This window comes from Bradysia coprophila, unplaced genomic scaffold (assembly GCF_014529535.1).
Source record: "Bradysia coprophila strain Holo2 unplaced genomic scaffold, BU_Bcop_v1 contig_235, whole genome shotgun sequence".
Classification (NCBI taxonomy): Eukaryota; Metazoa; Arthropoda; class Insecta; order Diptera; family Sciaridae; genus Bradysia; species Bradysia coprophila.
Genome location: NW_023503496.1, coordinates 1,334,029 through 1,356,759, shown reverse-complemented (window position 1 = coordinate 1,356,759; position 22,731 = coordinate 1,334,029). Strand labels below are relative to the sequence as shown.

General features: G+C 37.4%; 2 protein-coding genes and 3 long non-coding RNA genes across 6 annotated transcripts; 3 read left to right on the top strand and 2 right to left on the bottom strand.

The window, feature by feature from the left end:
• Positions 1 to 411: 411 nt before the first annotated feature.
• On the bottom strand, positions 412 to 11,013 carry LOC119077442. 2 transcript variants are annotated; one of them, XR_005087786.1, is made up of 2 exons: positions 11,003 to 11,013; positions 412 to 559 (listed from the first exon to the last, which is right to left on the bottom strand). It is a non-coding gene; the product is annotated as an uncharacterized LOC119077442 (long non-coding RNA). The 2 variants fall into 2 exon arrangements; XR_005087785.1 differs by lacking the exon at positions 11,003 to 11,013 and adding an exon at positions 4,962 to 5,015.
• Positions 2,909 to 8,580, top strand: LOC119077452. Its single transcript, XR_005087797.1, has 4 exons — positions 2,909 to 3,434; positions 6,096 to 6,278; positions 6,334 to 6,600; positions 7,339 to 8,580. It is a non-coding gene; the product is annotated as an uncharacterized LOC119077452 (long non-coding RNA).
• A 202-nt stretch (positions 11,014 to 11,215) lies between the features above and the next one.
• LOC119077431 (uridine diphosphate glucose pyrophosphatase NUDT14-like) lies at positions 11,216 to 12,203 on the top strand. Its single transcript, XM_037184646.1, has 3 exons — positions 11,216 to 11,472; positions 11,573 to 11,792; positions 11,957 to 12,203. The coding sequence occupies exons 1-3, from the start codon at positions 11,280 to 11,282 to the stop codon at positions 12,180 to 12,182; spliced, it is 639 nt and encodes a 212-aa protein (XP_037040541.1). The 5' UTR covers positions 11,216 to 11,279; the 3' UTR covers positions 12,183 to 12,203.
• Positions 12,204 to 15,577: 3,374 nt separating this feature from the next.
• On the bottom strand, positions 15,578 to 17,521 carry LOC119077379 (probable cytochrome P450 9f2). The gene is made up of 3 exons (XM_037184573.1): positions 17,185 to 17,521; positions 16,322 to 17,116; positions 15,578 to 16,257 (listed from the first exon to the last, which is right to left on the bottom strand). Exons 1-3 carry the CDS (start codon positions 17,382 to 17,384, stop codon positions 15,660 to 15,662), a joined length of 1,593 nt encoding a protein of 530 aa, XP_037040468.1. The 5' UTR covers positions 17,385 to 17,521; the 3' UTR covers positions 15,578 to 15,659.
• A 3,127-nt stretch (positions 17,522 to 20,648) lies between these two features.
• On the top strand, positions 20,649 to 21,142 carry LOC119077458. The gene is made up of 2 exons (XR_005087803.1): positions 20,649 to 20,703; positions 21,046 to 21,142. It is a non-coding gene; the product is annotated as an uncharacterized LOC119077458 (long non-coding RNA).
• The last annotated feature ends 1,589 nt before the right edge of the window (positions 21,143 to 22,731 follow it).

Below are 22,731 nucleotides of genomic sequence, written 5' to 3'. Positions count from 1 at the left end.
CCCGTACGAAGTACCTCTCAAATAAAACCAACAATTTACGATATTATTTCAGGAACCCAAACTTTTTTGCCGGCTTTCTATTCGATATTCAATTATCTCTCAAATGAAATAAAACTAACAAAATCGGATGAGATTTACTAGATTTAAGTGCAAAAAAAACCAGTAGCAGCCTTAGCCCAATGACCTAATTCTAGAACTTTTTCCACAACACGCTATTCGGTGTGCAATTAATCTCAGATTAAACAAAAAAAGGAGAAATCGGATGAATTTTACTTCATTTTTACCGATTTATATTGTTTTTAATAAAATCCAATATGGCCGCCGGCAGCCATTTTGTTAGGAGACCAGAAATAGTACCGACGCTTTACATTCATTAATACCTTTCAAACAAAAAAAAAGTCATGAAATTCGGTCAAAATTTACTCGAGATATTCACAAAATACTCCACGCTCACTGTACGGCCGAGTAGCCGGATATGACCTCACTCTAAGGGACCTTGTTCACGCTATGGTGAACCGAATTTCATAAACTTTTTTTCCCTGATTGGTACGGTCAATATCTACCGAATACAGCAAAATCAATTGAAAAATGTTCAAATTTGGCGGACCTATGTGGAAAAACTACTTGGCGCCCTTTACCTAGTTCACACCCAAAGTATATGAACACTGAAGGTGATGCAAATCCACAGTTACACACGGATCCAAACTTTCAGGTGAATTTTAGCTCTGTCATGTTGCATACGTATTTGGTATGTAAGGGAAATATTACTCAATGAGGTGTCCTATGAGACCCAGGGAGGGACATTCAGATATAGACAATACTAAAGTTAAGAACTGCAATGGTACTTGGAGTTAAATAAATATTTTATACTGTAAAAGAACTTGGTTGAAAATAGCTATTTTCATAATAAGGTAGTAAATGGGATTGTTTTGCGCACTAGATGTGAGATTGCCGATACGAGCGAAGCGAGTTCGGCATCACATCGTGTGCGCAAAACCCCCATTTACTACCGTGTTAGGAACAAGGTTTTATCTCCTGTAATGTCATAATCACCATAAAAACCAATTTAAAAAAATCAAACTGAAACATCAACACGCCATGACACCGTCACTCATTCATATTCCCCACAAATAAAACACAAATCTAGTACACTGTCAAGAATTTGTCAATTTTCAGTGAATAAATGTGAAATTATCGAAGGTCGCCGTGAATAAATGAGAAAATATCGAAGATAGCGGTGCGCAAATGACCAATTGTCGAAATTTTCAGTTAATAAACGTAACGTCCTGTGAATGACGTGTTTAAATCTGGCCCATTTTGATTCTAAAAGAGACACTCAAATTGTGAATATTATGACATTACAGGAGATAAATAAATAAATATATAAAAGAACTTAGAATAGTTTTCATCGTGTTTAAAATTCGTTTGCGTCAAGTTGTATTTAGTGGTGAATTGAAACGATTTAGAACCGTCATGTTGCACAAGTCTAAGTTCGACAACATACGAAAATGAATTCACCTGAAAGTTTGGATACGTAATTTCTCTGATCCGCTGAGGGTCTGCATTACCTCCAGTGTTTATATTCTTTGGTTCACACCAACGGCTATAAGTCACGCGTCGGTCATCCGAATTCTATAAACTTTTTATTTGTCGATTGGTATGTAAAGACCTTTCGTTTGACGTATCACTAGCCTTTCTTTTGACATAACTAAATGAGGGAAAAAAGAATTTTCAAAAAAAGTTGTGATTTACTCAAGCTAGAGGGGTCACAGACGGACGGACGGACGGACATTTTTTTTATTGCGGATTCGTTATCTACGAACATAGGAAAATGCTTTGCACTAACCGTCTGCTTCTGATTCGACATGTTACAAACGGCATATTAAACCTATTAGCTCCCAGAACTTCGTACGGGGCTTAAAAAAAATAGATTCACCGATGAAAAATTACAAAAAGTGTTCCCGACCATGACTTTTCCAGAAATTTTTTTGGTGGTTTCTAAAGCTTTCTAAAATCTGTGACTGGAAAGCAAAATAGTCGTGCCATAACTCATATTAAAGGGAATTTCAAGAGCTATCAAACGAATATAGAGTACGTAAAGTCTACATAAAGTTTCACCGGGTTGCAGATTCATTGAATTTTTAGTATGTAGAAAATGGTACGATAAAAACATATTTTTTTCTTCACAGAATTGGTGCAAAAACGGTTCAAAATTGGTCTTAGTATTAGTTGACAATGCAGCAATCCTCGGAAGGAATAGCCGATTTTGGGCCAACTTTAACTGTCGTATCTTTATGATAATCGAAAAATCATCAAAACGACAATTTTTTTTTAAATTGCTACTTACATCGCTCATTGATTAGGTGACACCTGTCAAGTTATGAATTCTTAAATTCACAAGATTCTGCACTGCACCTTGTGCTCTTCTCCCAATTATGCATATTTTGACATTAAAGTATCAAAAAATTGGTTATTTCATCGCAAACCAGCAGATATCACAAGCCAAGCTTTCAAAATTGCGCCTTTATCGACGAATCGTAGTGCACAATAAAATGCTCTCTTCTGTTTTCTACTCATTATCAAAAAGTTTCGCATAGCACTCAACTCATGACACATATTAGTACCGTGTGTTGTATTGCTGACCCATTCAATGCACGTGTTTGCATCACATTCGCACCCATGCAGTTTATGTGTACCGTCAAGCAAAAAATTAACTAACTTATACTTACATCAAGTTTTTGAGAGACGAAAGAAACGAAATCCGATCAAAAAAAACAACAAGACCGTGTGGACAATTCCAAATTCATGTGTTAAAGTGTGCGCATAAGACGGTGCAATTTGGCAATAAAGAGAGAACATTGAGTGCTCGTACGTTGATAAGAAAGTCAAATTTTTCGGAAGAAAATTCTTGTCTTCCATTTGGATTTTTTCTTACCAGGCAGTGCCGCCTTTTCCATATGGGACAAATGGGCAAATGCCCGTGGCGCCCGAAGTGGAGCAGAAGTAAATGGCGCCCGAGGTCCTTAAAAAAAATTTAGCTTCACTAAATTGGCGCCTATTTTTCCAATTGCCCGATGGTGCCCAAAAGCTAAAAGCGACACTGCTTACCAGGCAGTGTAACGTTAAACACTCCGACGACGAAGAAACGGAATTGTGTTTCTGTGTGTTCGATGTGGTGTCGTGATTTTTCTCCGACAAAATGGTTTGTTTAAATTTAGTATTCGGAGGCAAAACAAAGTGTGTTTCGAAACCAAATAAATCAATTCAGGCGATCAAAGATCGGTCAGTGTTTGTGAGTGAGTGAAATTAACAATTTGTTTGTTTGGATAATTTATTTACGCATCACCCGACAAACGAAACCCATCGGATTAACGGAGCTCCAGCAGCTGTTTCACCAACAAAACTTCAATTGAATAATAGCCCGAAAGGAAAATGTAAGTTTGTTTTGACTCAATGTCCTAATTTCATCTCCGGTTAATGCATTTTAAATTACCCAAAACCCCGGATCTCAGTCAACCAATAGGTCCCACAGTCTCATTGCTCAATTCATTTTCCTCTACACGAAACGTTGTGTGAATCGAGCATCGTACTTTTTCTGAAATTGATGTCCCCTCAGAGTGGAGAGCCGAGAAATAAACGCCGGCGGCGTCTAGCCGTCCAAAAAAGGTGTGGCAGCGGCGGCTAAGTACGGCTTAGCCGTTAAAAAAGTTCAGGCGGCGACTGGGCCTAGCCGCTGACCAAAAAGGTCGGCTAGCGGCGGCTGGATGACAAATTTTTGTAATTTTTACGAATTTCTGCGATTTTTTACGAATTTTCGCTCTGTTCACAAGTTTTCGCGCTTTTAACGAATTTTTCCGCTTTTCATGAAATTTCAAATCTTTTACGAATCGAATTTTCGCAATTTTTACGAATATTTACGATTTTCATAAAATTTGGGATTTTCACAAACAAAAGACCATGTCTATCGACAATATTTTCTACAAATTCTTGGAAATTTTCTTAAATTTCTCAATTTTTCTTGGAATGTTGTTTTGAAGAAAAAATAAAAAACTTACGAAAATCAAAGTAGAAAATATCTTAAAGATAGACATCGCAAGGGACATTAAAAGTAGGAGTACATTCTCAAGTGACGGTACTGTTCCAAAAAATGAATTTAATGTTGTTGGTTTGTGTCGTCTTTTTGTCTTTTTTGGATAAAATATGCACCAGCCGCCGAGTTAGCCGACCTAAACCTCTGGCGGCGGCTTACGGCGGCTAGCTGCAATTAGCCGACCAAAATCTCCGGCGGCGGCGGCGGGTCGTTTTGGGCCTAGCCGCCGTTTTTCGGCGGCTGAAATTTGGCGGCTCTCCAGTCTGTCATTTTCCTCAATTTGAAACAACCCAATCAAGTCACTCACAGTTTTCAAAAGCTTTTCTTTTCTAGCTAGTCTACAACATTTTCAATAATTTAAGCCCACTTGTGCAAAAACTACAGCATATTTTGTTATAAGTGATGAGTAAGCTTGTCCTAACGAAGCGGACCGGCTAGTACCGAAAATTTCAACTTTTCATCACTCGTAACAAAATGTACTATTCTCTTTACGAATTTCCAAGACTTGAATTCGCTCTGTTTTTAAGTATCAGCGAATGTTGAAACCTTTTTGAAAAATTTCTTCGGCTGAAAACAAACGAAGCACCGAAAACGTGTTTTGGTCCTTGTTTTCATGACGAAATTGTCGTAACTGTCAAATAAAGTTAGAAATTTCTCTATCGAAAATTGCGATTGCTGCATCTGTCAATGAAAACTAGGACCAAAATACGTTTTCAATGCTTCGTTTGTGCTGTCCCGATATTAGTAAAAAACACCACGTTCACTGTACGGCCGAGTAGCCACATATAAGCTCACTCCAAGAGACCTAGCTCACGCTTCTGTAAACCGAATTCCATGAACTTTTTTTTTCCCTGATTGGTACGGTCAATACCTATCTAATATAGCAAAATCCATCTAAATCCGTTCAAATTTGGCTTGCCGCCCTGTACCTAGTTCACACCAAGGGGTCTAACTAACGAGTCGATCATCCGATTTCCATAAACTTTTTTTTTGTCGATCGGTATTGTAAATACCTTTTATTTGACGTATCACTTACAAGTGTAAATGGCCAGAGATATCTTCGGAAAACGTTAAATCACTTTTTTGGGCCCCAGCTCGGGAGGGGTCGACCCAAAATCGCCCATCTTCGAACTTAGCCTCACTATTTCGACTATCTTTCAAGGAACAAAAAAAATTTTTGAAATCGGATTTGATTTACTCAAGATATTGACGTGACGGACAGACAAAATTTTTATTGCGGATTCGTTATCTATGAAAATAGGCAAACACTTTACCCTTACCGTCTGCTTCGAATTCCATCAATTACACGCGGCATCGTAATCCTATTAGCCCCTTTGTACTTCGTACGGGGCTAAAAACGTTTTATTTACGTTCCTTCTATCAAAGCATAGCACTGCTACTAGCACGAACACTCATTTTTGGAACGTCAAAAAGCCTCCAAATTTTCAAATATGTATGAGTGTATGTGTTGTGTGTTTTTATTCACACCAAGAAATTATGACTCCTATCTGTACAAGAAAATGCAAGGCATATTTTGATTGCATTAGCCTCCGAATATTTCTTATGTTCGTGCTAGTAGCAGAGCTGTGATCAAAGCCAAGTAAAATATGAAAAGTATGAATACTCAATATGAGTGTCCTAACTAATTAGCCTGTTTTCGAGTTGGCGACGTCACGACAATTTTGAAGTCAAAAAGTGATTTTTCTCGCAAGAAATACATTGAGTGGGGTATCGTTAGAAAGGTATGACCTCTGACTATAAGATAAAATTAATCTCGATCAAAATATGTCCACTCACTGAAATTTTTGTGTATGGGGAAGGAGCTGATCCGATTTTACTGAGCTCCCAATAGGTCCCTGAATCGATGTGCGTTCTTAGTTTTTGGGTGCATTTCGGAAAAACTTCTTTTTTGTTGAGGAGGGGTGTGTATAGAAAACATTGTCCATGTATCATATATGTCAATGATGTATACCATACCGTTCCGATCAATTTTACACATACGCAGATAGCATTCCAAGCAACATGGATCTCACAATCGACAACGACCATCCAGCCGTCGCCAAGTCATCCACAAATTTCATGAACAACAAAAGCCCGGATTTGGTCCTGGTCGGTAATACGCTACCAGGAATAATTGGTGAACAATTCCCCCATGAGCCTCCGTTCATTTACCAACAAGAAAGTATCGGTAATACAGATTAATTTCTGTTTTAATGCGGCAAATACAATTGAATATGTTGTAGTTAACGACACAATATGTGTTTCAACGAAAGGACATGGCCGCTTTTTCATTCCAATCGAGTTAATTGAAGCATTACTAGAAGAAAAAAAAATGTTGGAAAATATCAAATTGTGGCGGCACCAGGCATAGCGCCAATTAAGGACGAATTGAACGTAGTCGAAGGAAAAAGTCCATCGGAGGTTGGATCGAATCGTATTAAGTACTATCTTTGGTACTGGAAAAGTTTCATTGATGCAATTGAGCCAGTTCAAAAATTTATACCGGAACAGTAAGTTAACTTTTCATTTCCTACCAATTCGTGCATAGTCCGGGTTCTTATGTCATCCTGCTCGATTCAGATCTTTTTTGATTTTTGACGACGGGATACGGGATACGACGGGACGACGGGGGGCCAGACTTTCCGAACTATTTTTTTTGTTTTTGAACCGGTAAGAACCGGTTTTAGTGTTAAACTTAAAAATGAAATATCTCGATCAAAACTGAATATTTTTTTATGGTTGGACCAGAATCTGAAAGGCTAGCTTAAAAGTTCATTGAGCTATTCTGGGTTCCCTGAAAAGTGTACCGGAGAAACCGCTAACTTTGAAATCAATTTCCCTGGCCAGTTCTAAATAAAATTTGACGTTCGAATAAAATGAGAAATTACCTGAACTTTTCGAATGTTTTTTTTTAGCATTTAGCCGAATGAATTACTAGAGCAAAGTGAACTTTAAATTTAAAAAAAAGTTGTTCTAGCGATTATAGGTATTGAGCTAACCTTTCAGATTCTGGTCCAACCATAAAAAAAATATTCAGTTTTGATCGAGATATTTCATTTTTAAGTTTAACACTAAAACCGGTTCTTGCACACAAAAAAATAGTTCGGAAAGTCTGGCCCCCAATCATATCCTGTCGTCAAAAATCAAAAAAGATCTGAATCGAGCAGAACGCTTTTTTTCGATATAAGAAACCAGACTAAATATCCAAAATTTGTGAATTCTGAAAAAAAAAATTAAACGTTTTGTAGCGGAATACTGACGTTAATGCCAGGAACAGTCTATCAGATTCGTCCAACTTGGCAAACTTTACATAAAATAACGCTTGAGCAAATAAATGCTGACATTCAGATTTGTCGAACACCGATTTGTCAATTGGATGCAAACGACGAATAATTAGCCACTAGGTTTGAGGTCGGCGAAACAATGAATTACTTGAAAATGTTTCGTGGAAGCGACAATACTGGTGGGGGTCGATTATATATCATTGACAATTGTTTGCAAAGAGATCGAATCGACGAAGAAGAAAATTCAAAGCTGGAAAAATGTTACTATGTGCAGAATCCTTGGTCACCAGGAGTACCCGTCCGTCAACCAAGAGCCAATAGTTCTCATGGCACTAAAGTATTTAAGATTGCCGCTGCCTCATCGAATGCGAACGTAAAAATTAATTTTCTCGAAATCGGCGACGATGAAGACGAAATCGATATACATTGTTTGTCAAATGCTCTAATACGTATTATCTTGTTGTCAGTTTTACGATAAAAGTTGCCTCAGATTCGTAAGTAAAATTAAGTATACGTAGAGGATAGTAGTCCAAAATAGTATTTTTCGTTACGACGGATGAAAAGTGGAATTTTTCAGGACTAGTCGTAAGCTTACGACGTGTCCTGAAAAATTCTGCTTTCATCACGAGTTACGAACTACGGTTTTTTGTGCCGTAACGATCATAATGAGACGAAACCACAACAACATAAACAAAGATATCACTCTACAAACTCTACAACAATTTCATCAACTATCATGCACACTCGATTGCGTCCGAAAAAGTATATATGAAATTCCATTGTCAACCGGAGAGAGCGTCCGTGAAAGTTACTTTTACGGCCGCAAATACGTCTCTCTGAGAAGTACTGAATAATTGAACTTTTCGATCGTAGGTGCAGTGCTGAAATACGTCGAATTATGATCGTAAGGCACAAAAAAGCACTATCACTTACTTGGGTCCCCATTATGATTCTCAAAATAAAAATTAAAATGAATTCTGACGAGAAATGAAGATTGACGAGAGGTGTATATTTTTAAGTTTCGTGAAACGAAATTTCGCGAACACATTTTTTCCAAAAATGTGCTTTCTCGACGTTTCAGAAGGTCCTCCATCCGAATCTGCAATAAAAAATTTTGACCGCGAAATTGCGAAATTGTTACACAGCATTCTCTGTTCGTCGCCATAGTTACGAGGTGGCTGGGCGATATTATCGTCCAGAACGAAAAAATACGGTAAAATTGTACTGAAAATGATAATATCGTTCAGCGGATATTTTCATCCAGGACGATATTATCGTTCAAACGTTTTTTATAATAATATATAATATAATAATATCTTATAATATCGTCCAAAAACGCTATTATCCTTTTTTGAGCGATAATATCGTCCTGGCAATATTTAAAAAAAAAATTCATTTCAGACGATATTATCGTTTGTGTGAAAAATTTACTAACGATAATTTCGTTTTTATCTAAAAAATGATATTATCGTTCCTGACGATATTGACAGTGTAGAAAAGTCGCTTCACCTATGCACTATACCGAAAAAATCATCTGAATGTTTAACAGTTATCGAATTTGTGTCGCATGTTCGAATTTCCCTTTAACTCTTGGAAAAGGTTATAAGGCCGAGAGCACACGAGCGTTGATGGGATCGACAATTATGCTGCCTTTTCCATTGTTTGGCCTGTGGTGAATATCGAATTACAATGGAAAACGCAGCATAATTGTCGATCCCATCAATGCAAAATTGATTTTGAGTTGATACAAAAACTGGAGTTGTAACAACCAATATTGATTAATTTTCAATAAATGTCACTTTGAAGATTTTTTTTTGGATTTCAAAGGATTTTCTTTGATTTTCTAGTTAATTGGTTGGTTTTTCTGTAATTCTGCGAACTACTTGTCCTCACTGAGCGTAGTTCTACAGAAATTTTACATTTTTTTCTAAATAAATTTTGGGAAAAAATCGAGGGGTAACTCACTTCTAGATTAAATGGATTAAATGGATTAAATGGTATTAAATGGATTTAATGGATTAAATGGATTTAATGGATTAAATGGATTTAATGGATTAAATGGAATAAAAATTGGATTATATGGATTAAATACGAAAAAACTTCATTTTACAAAATACTGTAAAAGTCTTAAAAATTGTTGATTTTGATCGAACCACGTACTACACATACTACAATGTAAAAAATAGAAAAAAAACCACTTTTAGGAGTTTTTGGTGTAAAGTGGATTAAATGGATTAAATAAATTTAATACCATTTTTAACAAAAAAAAAATTCCTTTACCTCACGAGTACTTAAACGAGCTGGTGATCGTGCAAATCTATTTTTCGCAATTACTTTACAAATTTTTCAGGTGGGTAGCCTAATTATTTGGTAAAACAAAAAAATTTTTTTTTGGATTAAATGGATTAAATGGATTAAATGGATTTAATGGATTAAATGGATTAAATGGAAGTGCGTCACCCCTCGGAAAAAATTGTGAAAATGTACACAGACAGAAAGAAAATTGTAACAAAATGCTTCTTGTTTGAGGATTGTGAAAACTTCACAACTAAATCTTTGGAGATTAAAGCACGGAACACGTCAGGGTATTTAAAATATTTCTGGGAGACAAAATTTGTAATGTTAATGTTAAAATCAATCAGCTTCACATACGACCTCCTACAATGGAGATTATATTAAGTTGTATGGAACACACCTTTTATAAAAGCCATTTCCATAGTTCGTTTCTTTGCCGGCTGCGCCTTTGTGGGAGTCTTTTTTCGGTTCATTTACTTATACCTAGTTCATAAGCAATTGCAATTATATGTTTACACATGTAAAACTTATCAAACGATGGACATGTACAAATCGCCATCTTCCATTGAGCACTATCAGCTGGGAACGTAATTCTCCAGATATCGAAACCTTTTGATCGGAAATCCTCAAACGACAAGTACTTTGTGTTGTAGAATTTGTTTACCCAGTCCAACGAAATGTCGCCTTCTAAATTAGAACGCAACATGTAGAAACATACATCACCATTTTCCTTTTCCGGTTCATTAACGTATTTGACATTTAAAGATTTACCACGTTCAATGATTTCTTTACCGATACATAATTGATGTTGAAACGGACGCTTATCCTTTAAATATTCTTTAGAACGTTGACTTACAATGCCCAGTGCTATTTGCAAAAACATTTTCAATGGATGGCGTTGGTGTTCCGTTTGACATCTCTTGAGTGTGGAATTGAAACTTTCCATGACATTATTATATTTTGGAACACGATAGCGGCATCCAGCGTACCATGTACGATTTTTCGAAAAAAAAGATTTGCTCAAAATTCGTGTGGCTTCCGGTTCAATGCCACTCCACTTCGTAACGAACAGTTTACATGCTGCATCAAAACTGCTTTGCTGAGGCACAAAAGGAATACGAACAAGATGATGATTTGGAAAGTGACGAGGAATCTGAGAATGATGATGAGAATTTTGATGCCCGTGAACATAATGATTACTATGATGACAGAAAAAAAGAAAATATAAACGGAAATATTGATGTTTGAGCATCTTTCATCTAGGAATCAAAATTTAATAATAAATTTAACTAAAAATAAATTATATCTCCATAATTAATTGCGTTTGCTTTACTAAACAAAAACGGGAATGATTTGCGACACTAGAAATCGGTAATAGTTTAGGCAAGGATTCTTTTAGCGCCTGATTACAAATATAGAGTCATTCATTCAAAAGCGTTTCGTTTAAATCAGTAGGCCGTCACTTGACATCACACACATACACGAGTCAAAAGTCATCTGATTTGAGGCTTGTTGTTAGAACTGTCAAATCGTCGTCAAACGTCAAACTATTCATTTCATTTTTAATCAGAGTAAAATAAATTGGTAGTTTTGTTTGTTTTTTCGTGATAATGGATAATATTACGGGATTTCGTTTCACACCGTTGCCAGTTGATTCACCTTATGTGAAACCATTCCGAATGTATTACACTCAGAATGGTAAGGAAAAGAATTGGGATATGCTAAAAGTTCATGATAGTGTTGCAATTATCATTCTGAATAAAACTAGAAATAATTTGGTGCTTGTCCGACAATTCCGACCAGGTAAGCGTTTTTCGCAAAAACAGTTTTTGTTTTCAATTCCAATGTTGTCAATACATTTTTTCAATCAATCACATTTTTATTCAATTCGGATCTATTTCAGCTGTTTATTATGGAATAATACAGTCCGATCCAATGTATGACAAAGCAGATGCAGAAATTCTACTTAAAAAGTATCCCGTTAGTTTAGCATTTACAAATGAATTATGTGCAGGCATTGTGGACAAATCAAAACCACTTATTGACATTGCACGAGAGGAAATTCTCGAAGAGTGCGGCTATGATGTGCCTGTCGATAGAATCGAACTTGTGATGACGTATAGGTAATTGAAACACATTAAACAACAGTTACAGTTGTAATTCAAACACATTTTGATAATCTACAATAGTTTTTTTTTTGTTCATGCTTATCTTATCGTTGTTTGCATCCGACGATGAAATCAAAACGAAGTGAATTAATTCTTTCTCATTTTGCTTTTTCACTCAGAGCGGGCGTTGGAACCGAAGGCTGCCAACAAACTTTGTACTACTGCGAAGTGACTGATGCAGATAAAGTGAACAGTGGCGGTGGCGTTGAAGATGAAATTATTGATGTTGTAGAACTAACAATTGATGAGGTTCGAGATATGCTGAAGCCGGGTACTACTAACAATTCACCACCAAGCTGTTTATTCGGACTTTCTTGGTTTCTCGCAAATAAATTGCCACAATAAACAATTGCCCATCCACACAAATCTGCTTCGTTCATATTCACACCAAACATAATACCCTTATTCATGTATTCCATTTAGGTACATGTCGCTGGCACCGCCACCATTTAGGGCTGTGTCGAGTTATGGCTCATTTTAAAGGGCTCGTTTAGGGCTGACGAATAAAACCGGTCCCGAGTTTAGGGCTGTCGATTTACGTGAGTTATACCGTTTTGAAGTTTTCAAGCATGTCACTTAAGTGTTTTGTCATAAACTGAATAGGTTTTTGACTTTCCACTCAATCTATGATTTGGAGCTAGTTTAGGGCTGACGATTGAAACCGGTCCCGAGTTTAGGGCTGCTCAAATACCATAGTTATTCAATTTTTTCTCGAAAAAACATGTCATATTGGCAGTTTTGGATGTTATTCATAGTGTTCCTAGTTGAAAGTATATATTAACGTTTGGGGCTAGTTTAGGGCTGACAATTGAAGCCAATTCTGAGTTTAGGGCTGCTATCCCGCCAATAATATTCAGCTTTCTCTAAACACAAACATGTCATATTAGCTCTTTCAACGATATTCAAAAAGCGGCTGACTAAAATTATAGTCTATCGTTTCGGGCTCATTTAGGGCTGAGCGTCTGACTAAAATTATAGTCTATCGTTTAGGGCTCATTTAGGGCTGAGCGTCTGACTAAAATTATAGTCTATCGTTTAGGGCTCATTTAGGGCTGAGCGTCTGACTAAAATTATAGTCTATCGTTTAGGGCTCATTTAGGGCTGAGCGTCTGACTAAAATTATAGTCTATCGTTTAGGGCTCATTTAGGGCTGATGATTGAAACCGGTCCAGAGTTTGGAGCCGCTCAGTGACCAAAGTTATCCGATGATTAAGAAAAAAAGCATGTCATAATGGGCGTTTTGTTGATATACAATGTGTTTCTTAATTAAATCATAGCTTCACGTTTAGGGCTCATTTAGGGCTGACAATTGAATCCGACCTCAAGTCTAGGGATCTTGAACGAGCAAAGTTATTCGAGTTATCACCCATCAACTGTTCCATTGGAAATTTTCAAGATATCTGATGATCAGATTTCGAGTCTATGACGTGAATCCATCGTTGTCTCTGAGGTATTTTTCAACATTGTTTCAAGAGCAACTACGGTATTAATTTTGTTTGAACAGTTTCTCCTCTCGAAAACTAAGGCCAAAGGCAGTGCTATTCTCTAGTCTTAAGTGCATTTTAGCATTGTTAGAACAATCATACTCAATAAGAGATTCATTAACTTTATCTGATTTGTAGCGATAAACAAGCCTCTACCCCTATCGCTTAATGCAACATTTTTATGGATCTTTTAATATGAGAGTATTACTTTCAGAGTAAACCACCTCTCTTAGTTTTTGATGGATTGCTAACCTAAATACATGATTGGTTCCAAATTTTAGGAATAAACTAGCTCAAAATTGTTGATCAGTTGAAAATTAAAAATATTCTTCAGATATGCTAGAGCCCTCACAGTCCATCTATCCTTTATCTCTACGGCTAGATTAGAACACAATACTACCAAGTCGTAACTTATTAGATATGGAATAACTTCATCCGCTAAGCGACACAAATTCGTTCTGTAGTTCCAGAAATACTAGAACAATCATAACTTAGTTTATGTCAAAGTTTTAAGCGCTCACAAAACAAAACGAAGTCAACTAGTGATTCCTTTTACAAAATGACCGAGGTATAACTACTGATCCCTTGTACAAAATAAAACGAAGTCATCTAGTGACTCCTTTTACAAAATGACCGAGTTACAACTAATGATTCCCCCACAAAAAACAATGAAGTCACCTAATGATTCCTTTTACAAAACGAAACGAAGTCAACAGTGACTTCGTTTACAATATGTCTAAGACACAATTACTGATCCGTTTTACATAATAAAGCTAGGTCATCTAGTGACTCCTTTTACAAAATGACCGTGATACAACTACTGATTCCTTCTACAAAAGAAAACAAAGTCATATAGTAACTACTTTTACAAAAACATAAGCTACGTCGACCTGTATGAAACACCTATCAGTGTCAAAGCTTCAATCATATTACAATATTACACTGTAAAACTGCATCTCTAAATAATTAATGAAAATCGCTTGAGAATGTCTCAAAGAAGTGGGCAAAAACACTAAAATCCAATATGGCGGCAGCTATTTTTTTAGTGCTCTAAAAACAATACCTTTGCTTTACATACCTTTTAAACTAAAATAAAAAATTCACGAAAATCAGATGAAATTTACACAAGATAGAAGCAAAAAAAAGTAACCCTAACTTCCGATCCCATCATCCGATATTGACAATTTTTTCCCCTGTTAGGGGAGGTATAGATTTCGTCAGCTGCACCTAATGATGCCATTGGTTGCATAGCTCCGAAGATTTATATGCGAAAAACCAGTCCCCTATAATAGCTCTAATTTTACGATTACGAAACGGGAGCAAAACAGTTTATCAAAATCTGAATCGATTTACTCAAGTTAGAGCGGAGACAAGCATTACAGAAGGAACTATTTTCTCGTTGATTTCGCATCTCTGGACAACTATGTAAGGTTTCCCCCCTGCTCAGGTAATGCCAAATATAACTGAATACTACATCTTCAGAATTGCTCCGAACTTTGCTCCATCTGTGACTGCATCATAGGGACAATTATTCGAAAAACAAGGCATCAGAACAGTCGGAGCGTTTGCTGCGACTTAGCCCCGTACAACCCGTAATCCTATTTCGTCCGCAACCATAATACGTCCGTAGCCCTAATAAGCCCGGAACCCTAAATCGAGTAAATCTCATCCGATTTTGCTAGTTTTTGTTTCGTTTGAGAGATAATTGAATACCGAAAAGAACGTGGCGAAAAAAGTTTCAAATTTGGGCCCTTGGACTAAGGCCGCTACGCGGCCCTAAGTAGTTTTTGCACATAAATCGAGTAAATCTCATCCGATTTTGCTAGTTTTTGTTTTTTATGGAATGCCGAATAGAATGATGGCGAAAAAAGTTTCAAATTTGGGCCCTTGGACTAAGGCCGCTACTCGGCACTAAGTGTTTTTTGCACATAAATCGAGTAAATATCATCCGATTTTGCTAATTTATGTTTTATTTGAGAGGTAATTGAATACCCAATGGAAAGTTGGCAAAAAATTTTGGGTTTCTAAAATAATATCGTAAATTGTTGGTTTTATTTGAGAGGTACTTCGTACGGGCTTTCGTAATTGCGGTCTGTGCAATTTTAAAAATGAACACTTTCAGTAAATTTGACCATGCCCAACTTGACTTGCATTTTGGTAACAGACGCATTGGAGGGTTGTAGACGTATTAGGGTTCCGCGCGTATTACGGCTACGGACGTATTATGGTTACGGACGAAATAGGATTACGGGTCGTACGGGGCTAAGTCGCAGCAAACGCTCCGACTGTTCTGATGCCTTGTTTTATTAAAACAATTTTCTTATTTCACTGGCTTACCCTATTTTCGTGGTACAAATTTAAGGTAAACAGTTTCCTTAATACTTGGCATGAAGCCTTCCTTATGTTTTATGGTTTCCGGTGTTTTCACACATTTTTCAATTGAAAATTTGTGGACCAGATGAAAAAGTAAGAGTTTTGCTTCCATCAATGCAAAGCGACTTCCAATGCAATTTCGTCTGCCCAATCCGAATGGGAGATAACTTCCCTGTACGATAGAATCCTTGTTTTCGTTAGCGAACCTATACGGATCGAATTTTTCCGGATTGGGGAAGTAGGCTGGATCATTTTGGATGTGAAAATATGGAAACAAAATTTGCTGATCCTTTTTGATCGTGATGGTTGACCCGTTTCCCAACGGAACAAAGTAATCTTTCGTACAGATTCGATTCGTTTGTATAATCGGTGGCCATTTTCTTAATCCTTCCGAGACAACCATGTCTAAAAATGTCATCTTGTGCAGTGCTTCAAAACTAACAGACCTGCCGTCCAGTGTTGAGGCAACCGAATCGATTTCGTTGTACAGTTCAAGCTGAATGTCTGGATTTTTCATCAGTTCATAGCAAGTCGTTTGTAGCAAGGTAGATGTGGTATCAAAGCTGTGAATTTAAAGACATTTTCGTTCAATTGAAAAATTTCAACAAATCAACTAGATAGCATTACCCAGCTCCGAAGAAAACAAAACCCTGAGCGATCCAATCGTCGTCCGTAAATTGGCTTGTACTTTTTCCCTTTGAGCTGGCCTCGTATTCGACGTTAGCGGAGAAATTGATCAGTTCCTTATCGTTGACTTCGTTTTCCTTATCCTGTCTCAATTGGCCTTTCTTCAGTTGAAGCATTAATTGAATGATGTCTGGCCGCGAAGTTTTGTTACGATCTCGTTCGTCCATTTGGTCAATCACGACCCGTTTGAAGAAATTGTACATTTCCTTACTTAGTAGCCGAAATCCTAAAAGTTTGTAAAGACTTGGAATCGTCATGAATAGGAATCCTTTCAATATCGTCAATGTATCGGTGGCTTCGTTAATGAAAGTTCCAACCAATTTGAACACGTCACTGTCGACGTTTCTCACACAATCAGCTTCAAAGCCCAAAGCGGATGTTGCGATTCCATTGGCCGTAAAGCGAGCAAAAATATTTTTCGCATCCATTTCGAGCGTTTCGCCTCGCTGTGACTTTTCTTCGAAAAAGTTTACGAAATCTCTCGCTTGATCGGATAGCAGTCCGTACATCATCTTCATCTTAGAACTGGTGAATATTGGACTCAACGTTGATCTCATATCTGTCCATTCTTTATCGCGAAGGAACGGTAAAATTCTACTGAAAACTTTGTCAGCATGGGCCATCGGACTGTCTTTATTCGTAAAGTGTTCGAAATCTTTAATTGTGATTCTCTTTATCAATTCTGGATCGGTGATGAAGTAATTTATTTGCCGGAAGTTGAAAAACCCGAAAATTCTTTTTTAAAGAAAAGAAAATTGTTTTATTTGACTAATGAAACACAACACTCAAATGCCTTCTCTTACCTTGAGGAGTTTTTGAATTTGTAGTAGCTATTCCTGGTCAGATCGATAAAACTCTGTTTCTTCAGAAGCAGACCCAGAGCGTTACCAAATAGCGGTAGAGGTTTCTCATATGGCACTCCGATCTTCTTAAAATATTCCAAATTGTTCACCGACCATTTGTAAAACAGCCACAAAAATAGTAACGCAAGTGCCAGAAACATTTTTTCACCCCAAAAACTTCAACATGAACCAACAAGCAGTAATTTTATGAAGCACTGCATCAATTGTCACACCGAGTTATGAATTTATAACGAAAGAAACAAGTAAAGATAACGCGTAGATACTTAGGCTTTAATCAATTCATTCAACATCATCGACTTTTATGCGTTGTCATGATTATTATTATTATAAATGTTGGTCACCCATTCAGCTATCATTAACTGGGCCCCACCTTTTGGGCGGGTCAGGTCCCTTGACTGACAATTTTTTCAACATATTTTTAATCAATTTCATTTTATTTTCCGTTGTTGATCTTCCGAAACATCACAAATAACTGATTTAAAACATTCGCTTGAGTACAAGTTCTTTGGAAAACCACTTTTTCTGTTCTCTATTTGCTTGTAAATTTGCGGCCAGATTTTTAATCAACAATACAAAAATAGACAAAGACTCGTGTGAATTACGGCCCTCGCTGCGCTCTGCCCGCAAACGTCCCACTCGTATAAGTCGTCTATTATTCAGTTTTATAGCCTTATCACGGTGGGGCTGAACGAACTTTAAATAAACATGTCGATTTCCATCTCGGTTCTTTTCATAGCTGAGTTAGGGGAGGCGTGTACTATCCAACGGCACTTGTTGCGGGCGCAACCGCTGAGCCGTTTCTGAGAACTAGGAATATCGTCGCCTGGCTCCGCGGAAGTTGCTGGACCAGTGTTTGAAACTGGAATCGGTAGAGAGACAAATTCTAAGAACAACCATGTAAAAATTATTGCTCTCGGTCATTAGAATTAAAATTAGAAATTTCGTTTTCAATGACCCTAAATTTGCTAGTAGCCCGACCTCGTTGCAAAATCTTTATCATAAACAGTTCTTACTGACAATCATACATGACACATTTGGTATCATTGGAAAGCTTAGACTTTAGGCTAACTGGTACAAGGTATGTCGTGTTGAAATATTCCAACCGGCAAGGTATGGGAGTAGCCAAAGTTCACCGAGGGTTGCAAAAAAGTGACTTTTCTGAAAATGTACCAAAAGAGACCACTTTCAAAGAAATTTTATTGCCATTCGAAAGAGCACATTAACTTTGTCTAGAAACGCTATTAAAGTGCTGGATCGAGAACTTCGTCGAGGAGGCATCACCCCTTGAAGAGGTGGAATTTTCGATTTTCAGCTTCTATTGCTCTGCGACCAAATGACCGAGAGCAATAATTTTTACATGGTTGTTCTTAGAATTTGTCCCTCTACTGATTCCAGTTTCAAACACTGGTCCAGCAACTTCCGTGGAGCCAGGCGACGATATTCCTAGTTCTCAGAAACGGCTCAGCGGTTGCGCCCGCAACATGCGCCGTTGGATAGTACACGCCTCCCCTAACTCAGCTATGAAAAGAACCGAGATGGAAGTCGACATGTTTATTTAAAGTTCGTTCAGCTCCACCGTGTTATTGTTAACGTTAAACAAAAGTAAAAGATGCGAATTTGGAACGATTAGAGGACTTTTCACATTGGTACAATATAAAATAGTACGATAGACGTTCTTCCCTTACACTTATGTACAAAAAGGAAACCCCCCGGTACTTTCTACATTCACAAAACCTTTAATCATGAAAAAAAAATAGCACGACTCGTGCGAATTACGGCCCTCGCTTCGCTCTGGCCGCAAACTTCACACTCGTGGGAGTTTTAAAGTTTTCTGTATAATTGTTTTATAATGTCATTCCATACATTTGAATAACGATTCAGAAATTGGTTGTTCATAAAATTTTATAAATACTTTATGTCATGGCTAGAAAACTATCATGCGTGATAGCTGACTTTCACCTGACTATAGCCAACTATAACCGTGATAGCTGACTATCACCGTGATAGCTGACTATCACCGTGATAGCTGACTATCACCGTGATAGCTGACTATCACCGTGATAGCTGACTATCACCGTGATAGCTGACTATCAACGTGATAGCTGACTATCACCGTGATAGCTGACTATCACCGTGATAGCTGACTATCACCGTGATAGCTGACTATCATGCGTGATAGCTGACTATCATGCATGCGTGATAGCTGGATATAACTAACCGACAAAATCAAATTCCATCAAAGTAATCTTTTTCGATTGATTGAATTTTCCAACAGTGGAAAATACTGTTTTTCTGGAATAACTTCCAGATCCTTAATCCCACATATCCCATCTTCGAACTTAACCTCAGGAATTGAATTCTGCGTCGATTAAAAAAATAAAATTGGTTGATAATTACTCAAGTTATCGTGTATACAAGCAAAATATTGGGACAAACAATTCCGTTTTTCATAACAATTCATACAACCTTTGGTATACAAACATTCTAGGGTATTTTCCGGCATAAGACCCTGACTTACAGTCAAGGGAATAAAGTATTTGTTCACAATGAATTGGTCTCTTTGCGTCTGCATATTGCTTGTACTGATCTTGATTGATTGATAGAAAGAGTCATCATGGTCACAAAAAAAAGTATTTTTGAAGAAAGCAACGCATCTTAAACAAGCAAATGCAATAATTTTGCATTCTCGAAACGTCTCATGGCACCAAAGCCTATAAAATTGTCGCTGCCACATCAGCTGCTTTGAAGGATTCCAAGGATTTTCTTTGTTTTTCTAAGTATTTTCTGATGAAATGATTTTCTAGTCAATAAGTTGGTTTTTCGGTAATTCGACGTACTACTCGTCCTCACTGAGCACTTGAACATTGTTTTGGGGAATTTTACATTTTTTTCTAAATAAATTTTGTGAAAAAATTGTGAAAATCACTGACAGAAAATTGAACATCTGTCACAGCTGAAGTATTTTCGTTTTCCGGGTCCGTGTGAGACTCTCACAGTGAGAGAGCTGTGGGAAAGCGAGCTGTTAAGTAAACAAATCAATTTTGTCTCTCACACAGAGTACTTTTTTGGTAAGTGGAAATCATGCTTTAGAGTCCTTCAAGAGTTCAAAAACGTGAGGTAAAGTTTCGAAGCTAAAACTATAACATTGGTTCCAATTGTTGCACGTGGTTCCTACATTTTTCCTTAATTGGTCCAATGATGTTCTTCGTCATCGTTAAATGTTCGCTTTATAATAAGGGGAGAACAATTGTGAGCCTAGTTGTGAGCTTCTTCATAATGTTTCTAATTGAAGTGAAACATGCTAAAGTTTAAAAAACGTGATAGAGGCGTGGATACTTAAGGGATGAAGCTAGTAAATAGCTCTAGCAGTAGAGCAACAATTCCTCTAACAATAACCCAAAAATTATTTTAAATCGTGTATTTGGTAGTTGACTACCAAAGTGGTAGTTGACTACCAAAGTGGTAGTTGACTACCAAAGTGGTAGTTGGCTACCAAAGTGGTAGTTGGCTACCAAAGTGGTAGTTGACTACCAAAGTGGTAGTTGACTACCAAAGTGGTAGTTGACTACCAAAGTGGTAGTTGACTACCAAAGTGGTAGTTGACTACCAAAGTGGTAGTTGACTACCAAAGTGGTAGTTGACTACCAAAGTGGTAGTTGACTACCAAAGTGGTAGTTGACTACCAAAGTGGTAGTTGACTACCAAAGTGGTAGTTGACTACCAAAGTGGTAGTTGACTACCAAAGTGGTAGATGACTACTAAAGTGGTAGATGACTACTAAAGTGGTGGTTGACTACTAAGCTAATACGGAGGTTGTAGAGATGTTTATTGTTTGAGAGCTGCACACAGACTGATGAAATTAGTCGGCTCGCCTGCCTATTTATAATTCGAAAATTTGGTAGTTGAATACCAAAGTGGTACTTGAATGAGTACCAAGTTGGTAGTGAACAAAAATTGAAGAAAAAAAGTGAAAAAGACCTCACCAGGCTTCAGCCGGTCTATTCTTGTTCAAATTTTGGTTGTTTTTTCTCTTCTACTATCTCTTCTATCAATCTACATTTTCACTCGGTTTTCTTTGACAATTTTAATGGGGAACCAAAATCTTGAGCAAAGTTTCTTTTCACTTTGGGGAGGTCACGCAGACCGCCATTTTATTAGATACGCGGGAACACCCCACTTCTGATAACTTTACATATACAAACAAGAATAGACCGGCTGAAGCCTGGTGAGGTCTTTTTTCATTTTTTTTCAATTTCTGTTTACTACTAGCTTGGTACTCATTCAAGTACCACTTTGGTATTCAACTACCAAATTTTGGAATTATAAATAGGCAAGCAAGCCGATTAATTTCATCAGTCGGTGTGCAGCTCTCAAACAGTAAACATATCTACAACATCCGTATTAGTCAACTACCATGTTGGTAGTCAACTACCACTTTGGTAGTCAGCTACCACTTTGGTAGTCAACTACCACTTTGGTAGTCAGTCAACTACCACTTTGGTAGTCAGTCAACTACCACTTTGGTAGTCAGTCAACTACCACTTTGGTAGTCAGTCAACTACCACTTTGGTAGTCAGTCAACTACCACTTTGGTAGTCAGCCAACTACCACTTTGGTAGTCAGTCAACTACCACTTTGGTAGTCAACTACCACTTTGGTAGTCAGTCAACTACCACTTTGGTAGTCAACTACCACTTTGGTAGTCAGTCAACTACCACTTTGGTAGTCAGTCAACTACCACTTTGGTAGTCAGTCAACTACCACTTTGGTAGTCAGTCAACTACCACTTTGGTAGTCAGTCAACTACCACTTTGGTAGTCAGTCAACTACCACTTTGGTAGTCAGTCAACTACCACTTTGGTAGTCAACTACCAAATACTCGATTTATAAATAGACCAGCAGGCCGAATAATTTCAGTCGGTGTGCGTCTCTCGAGTAAGAAACATCTTTGCTGCTATATAGTTTGGGGGTCTAACTACCAACAACTACCAAATTGCAATGTCTGCTATGAGCGATCGGTTACCAGATAACAAATAATAATTGATTTGCCTGGTGTTGGTTTGCTCATAGTAGCATTGCAATTTACCACCGAGGTAGTCAACTACCAAATATTTGAGTTATAAAAAGGCAAGCAGTCGGAATAATTTCGTCATTCGATGCGTAGCTCTCAAACGGTAAACATCTTTGCTGCTAAATATTTTGGGGGTCCAACTACCAAACTTTCAAATTGCTATGTCTGCTATGAGCGATTGGTTACCAGATAACAAATAATAATTGATTTGCCTGGTGTTGGTTTGTTCATAGTAGCATTGCAATTTTAACTTTTATCAATCACATTTTATTTGTGACACAGACGGACGGACGGACGGACAGATGAAGTGCCCACAATAGGTCTTTTTTTCCTATGGAAAAAAGACCTAAAAATTCACCACATCATCAAGACGACGAGAATCATCAGAGTAGGTGAATTTTTGTATGAAATCGGCC

Coding starts and splice junctions, on each gene's coding strand:
- LOC119077379 (XM_037184573.1), bottom strand. CDS start 17,384: ATGTTTCTGGCACTTGCGTTACTATTTTTGTGGCTGTTTTACAAATGG. Junction 17,117..17,184: donor AAATTCAAAAACTCCTCAAG/GTAAGAGAAGGC, acceptor TCTTTAAAAAAG/AATTTTCGGGTTTTTCAACT. Junction 16,258..16,321: donor TTTGTTTTCTTCGGAGCTGG/GTAATGCTATCT, acceptor TTAAATTCACAG/CTTTGATACCACATCTACCT.
- LOC119077431 (XM_037184646.1), top strand. CDS start 11,280: ATGGATAATATTACGGGATTTCGTTTCACACCGTTGCCAGTTGATTCA. Junction 11,473..11,572: donor TGTCCGACAATTCCGACCAG/GTAAGCGTTTTT, acceptor GATCTATTTCAG/CTGTTTATTATGGAATAATA. Junction 11,793..11,956: donor GAACTTGTGATGACGTATAG/GTAATTGAAACA, acceptor TTTTTCACTCAG/AGCGGGCGTTGGAACCGAAG.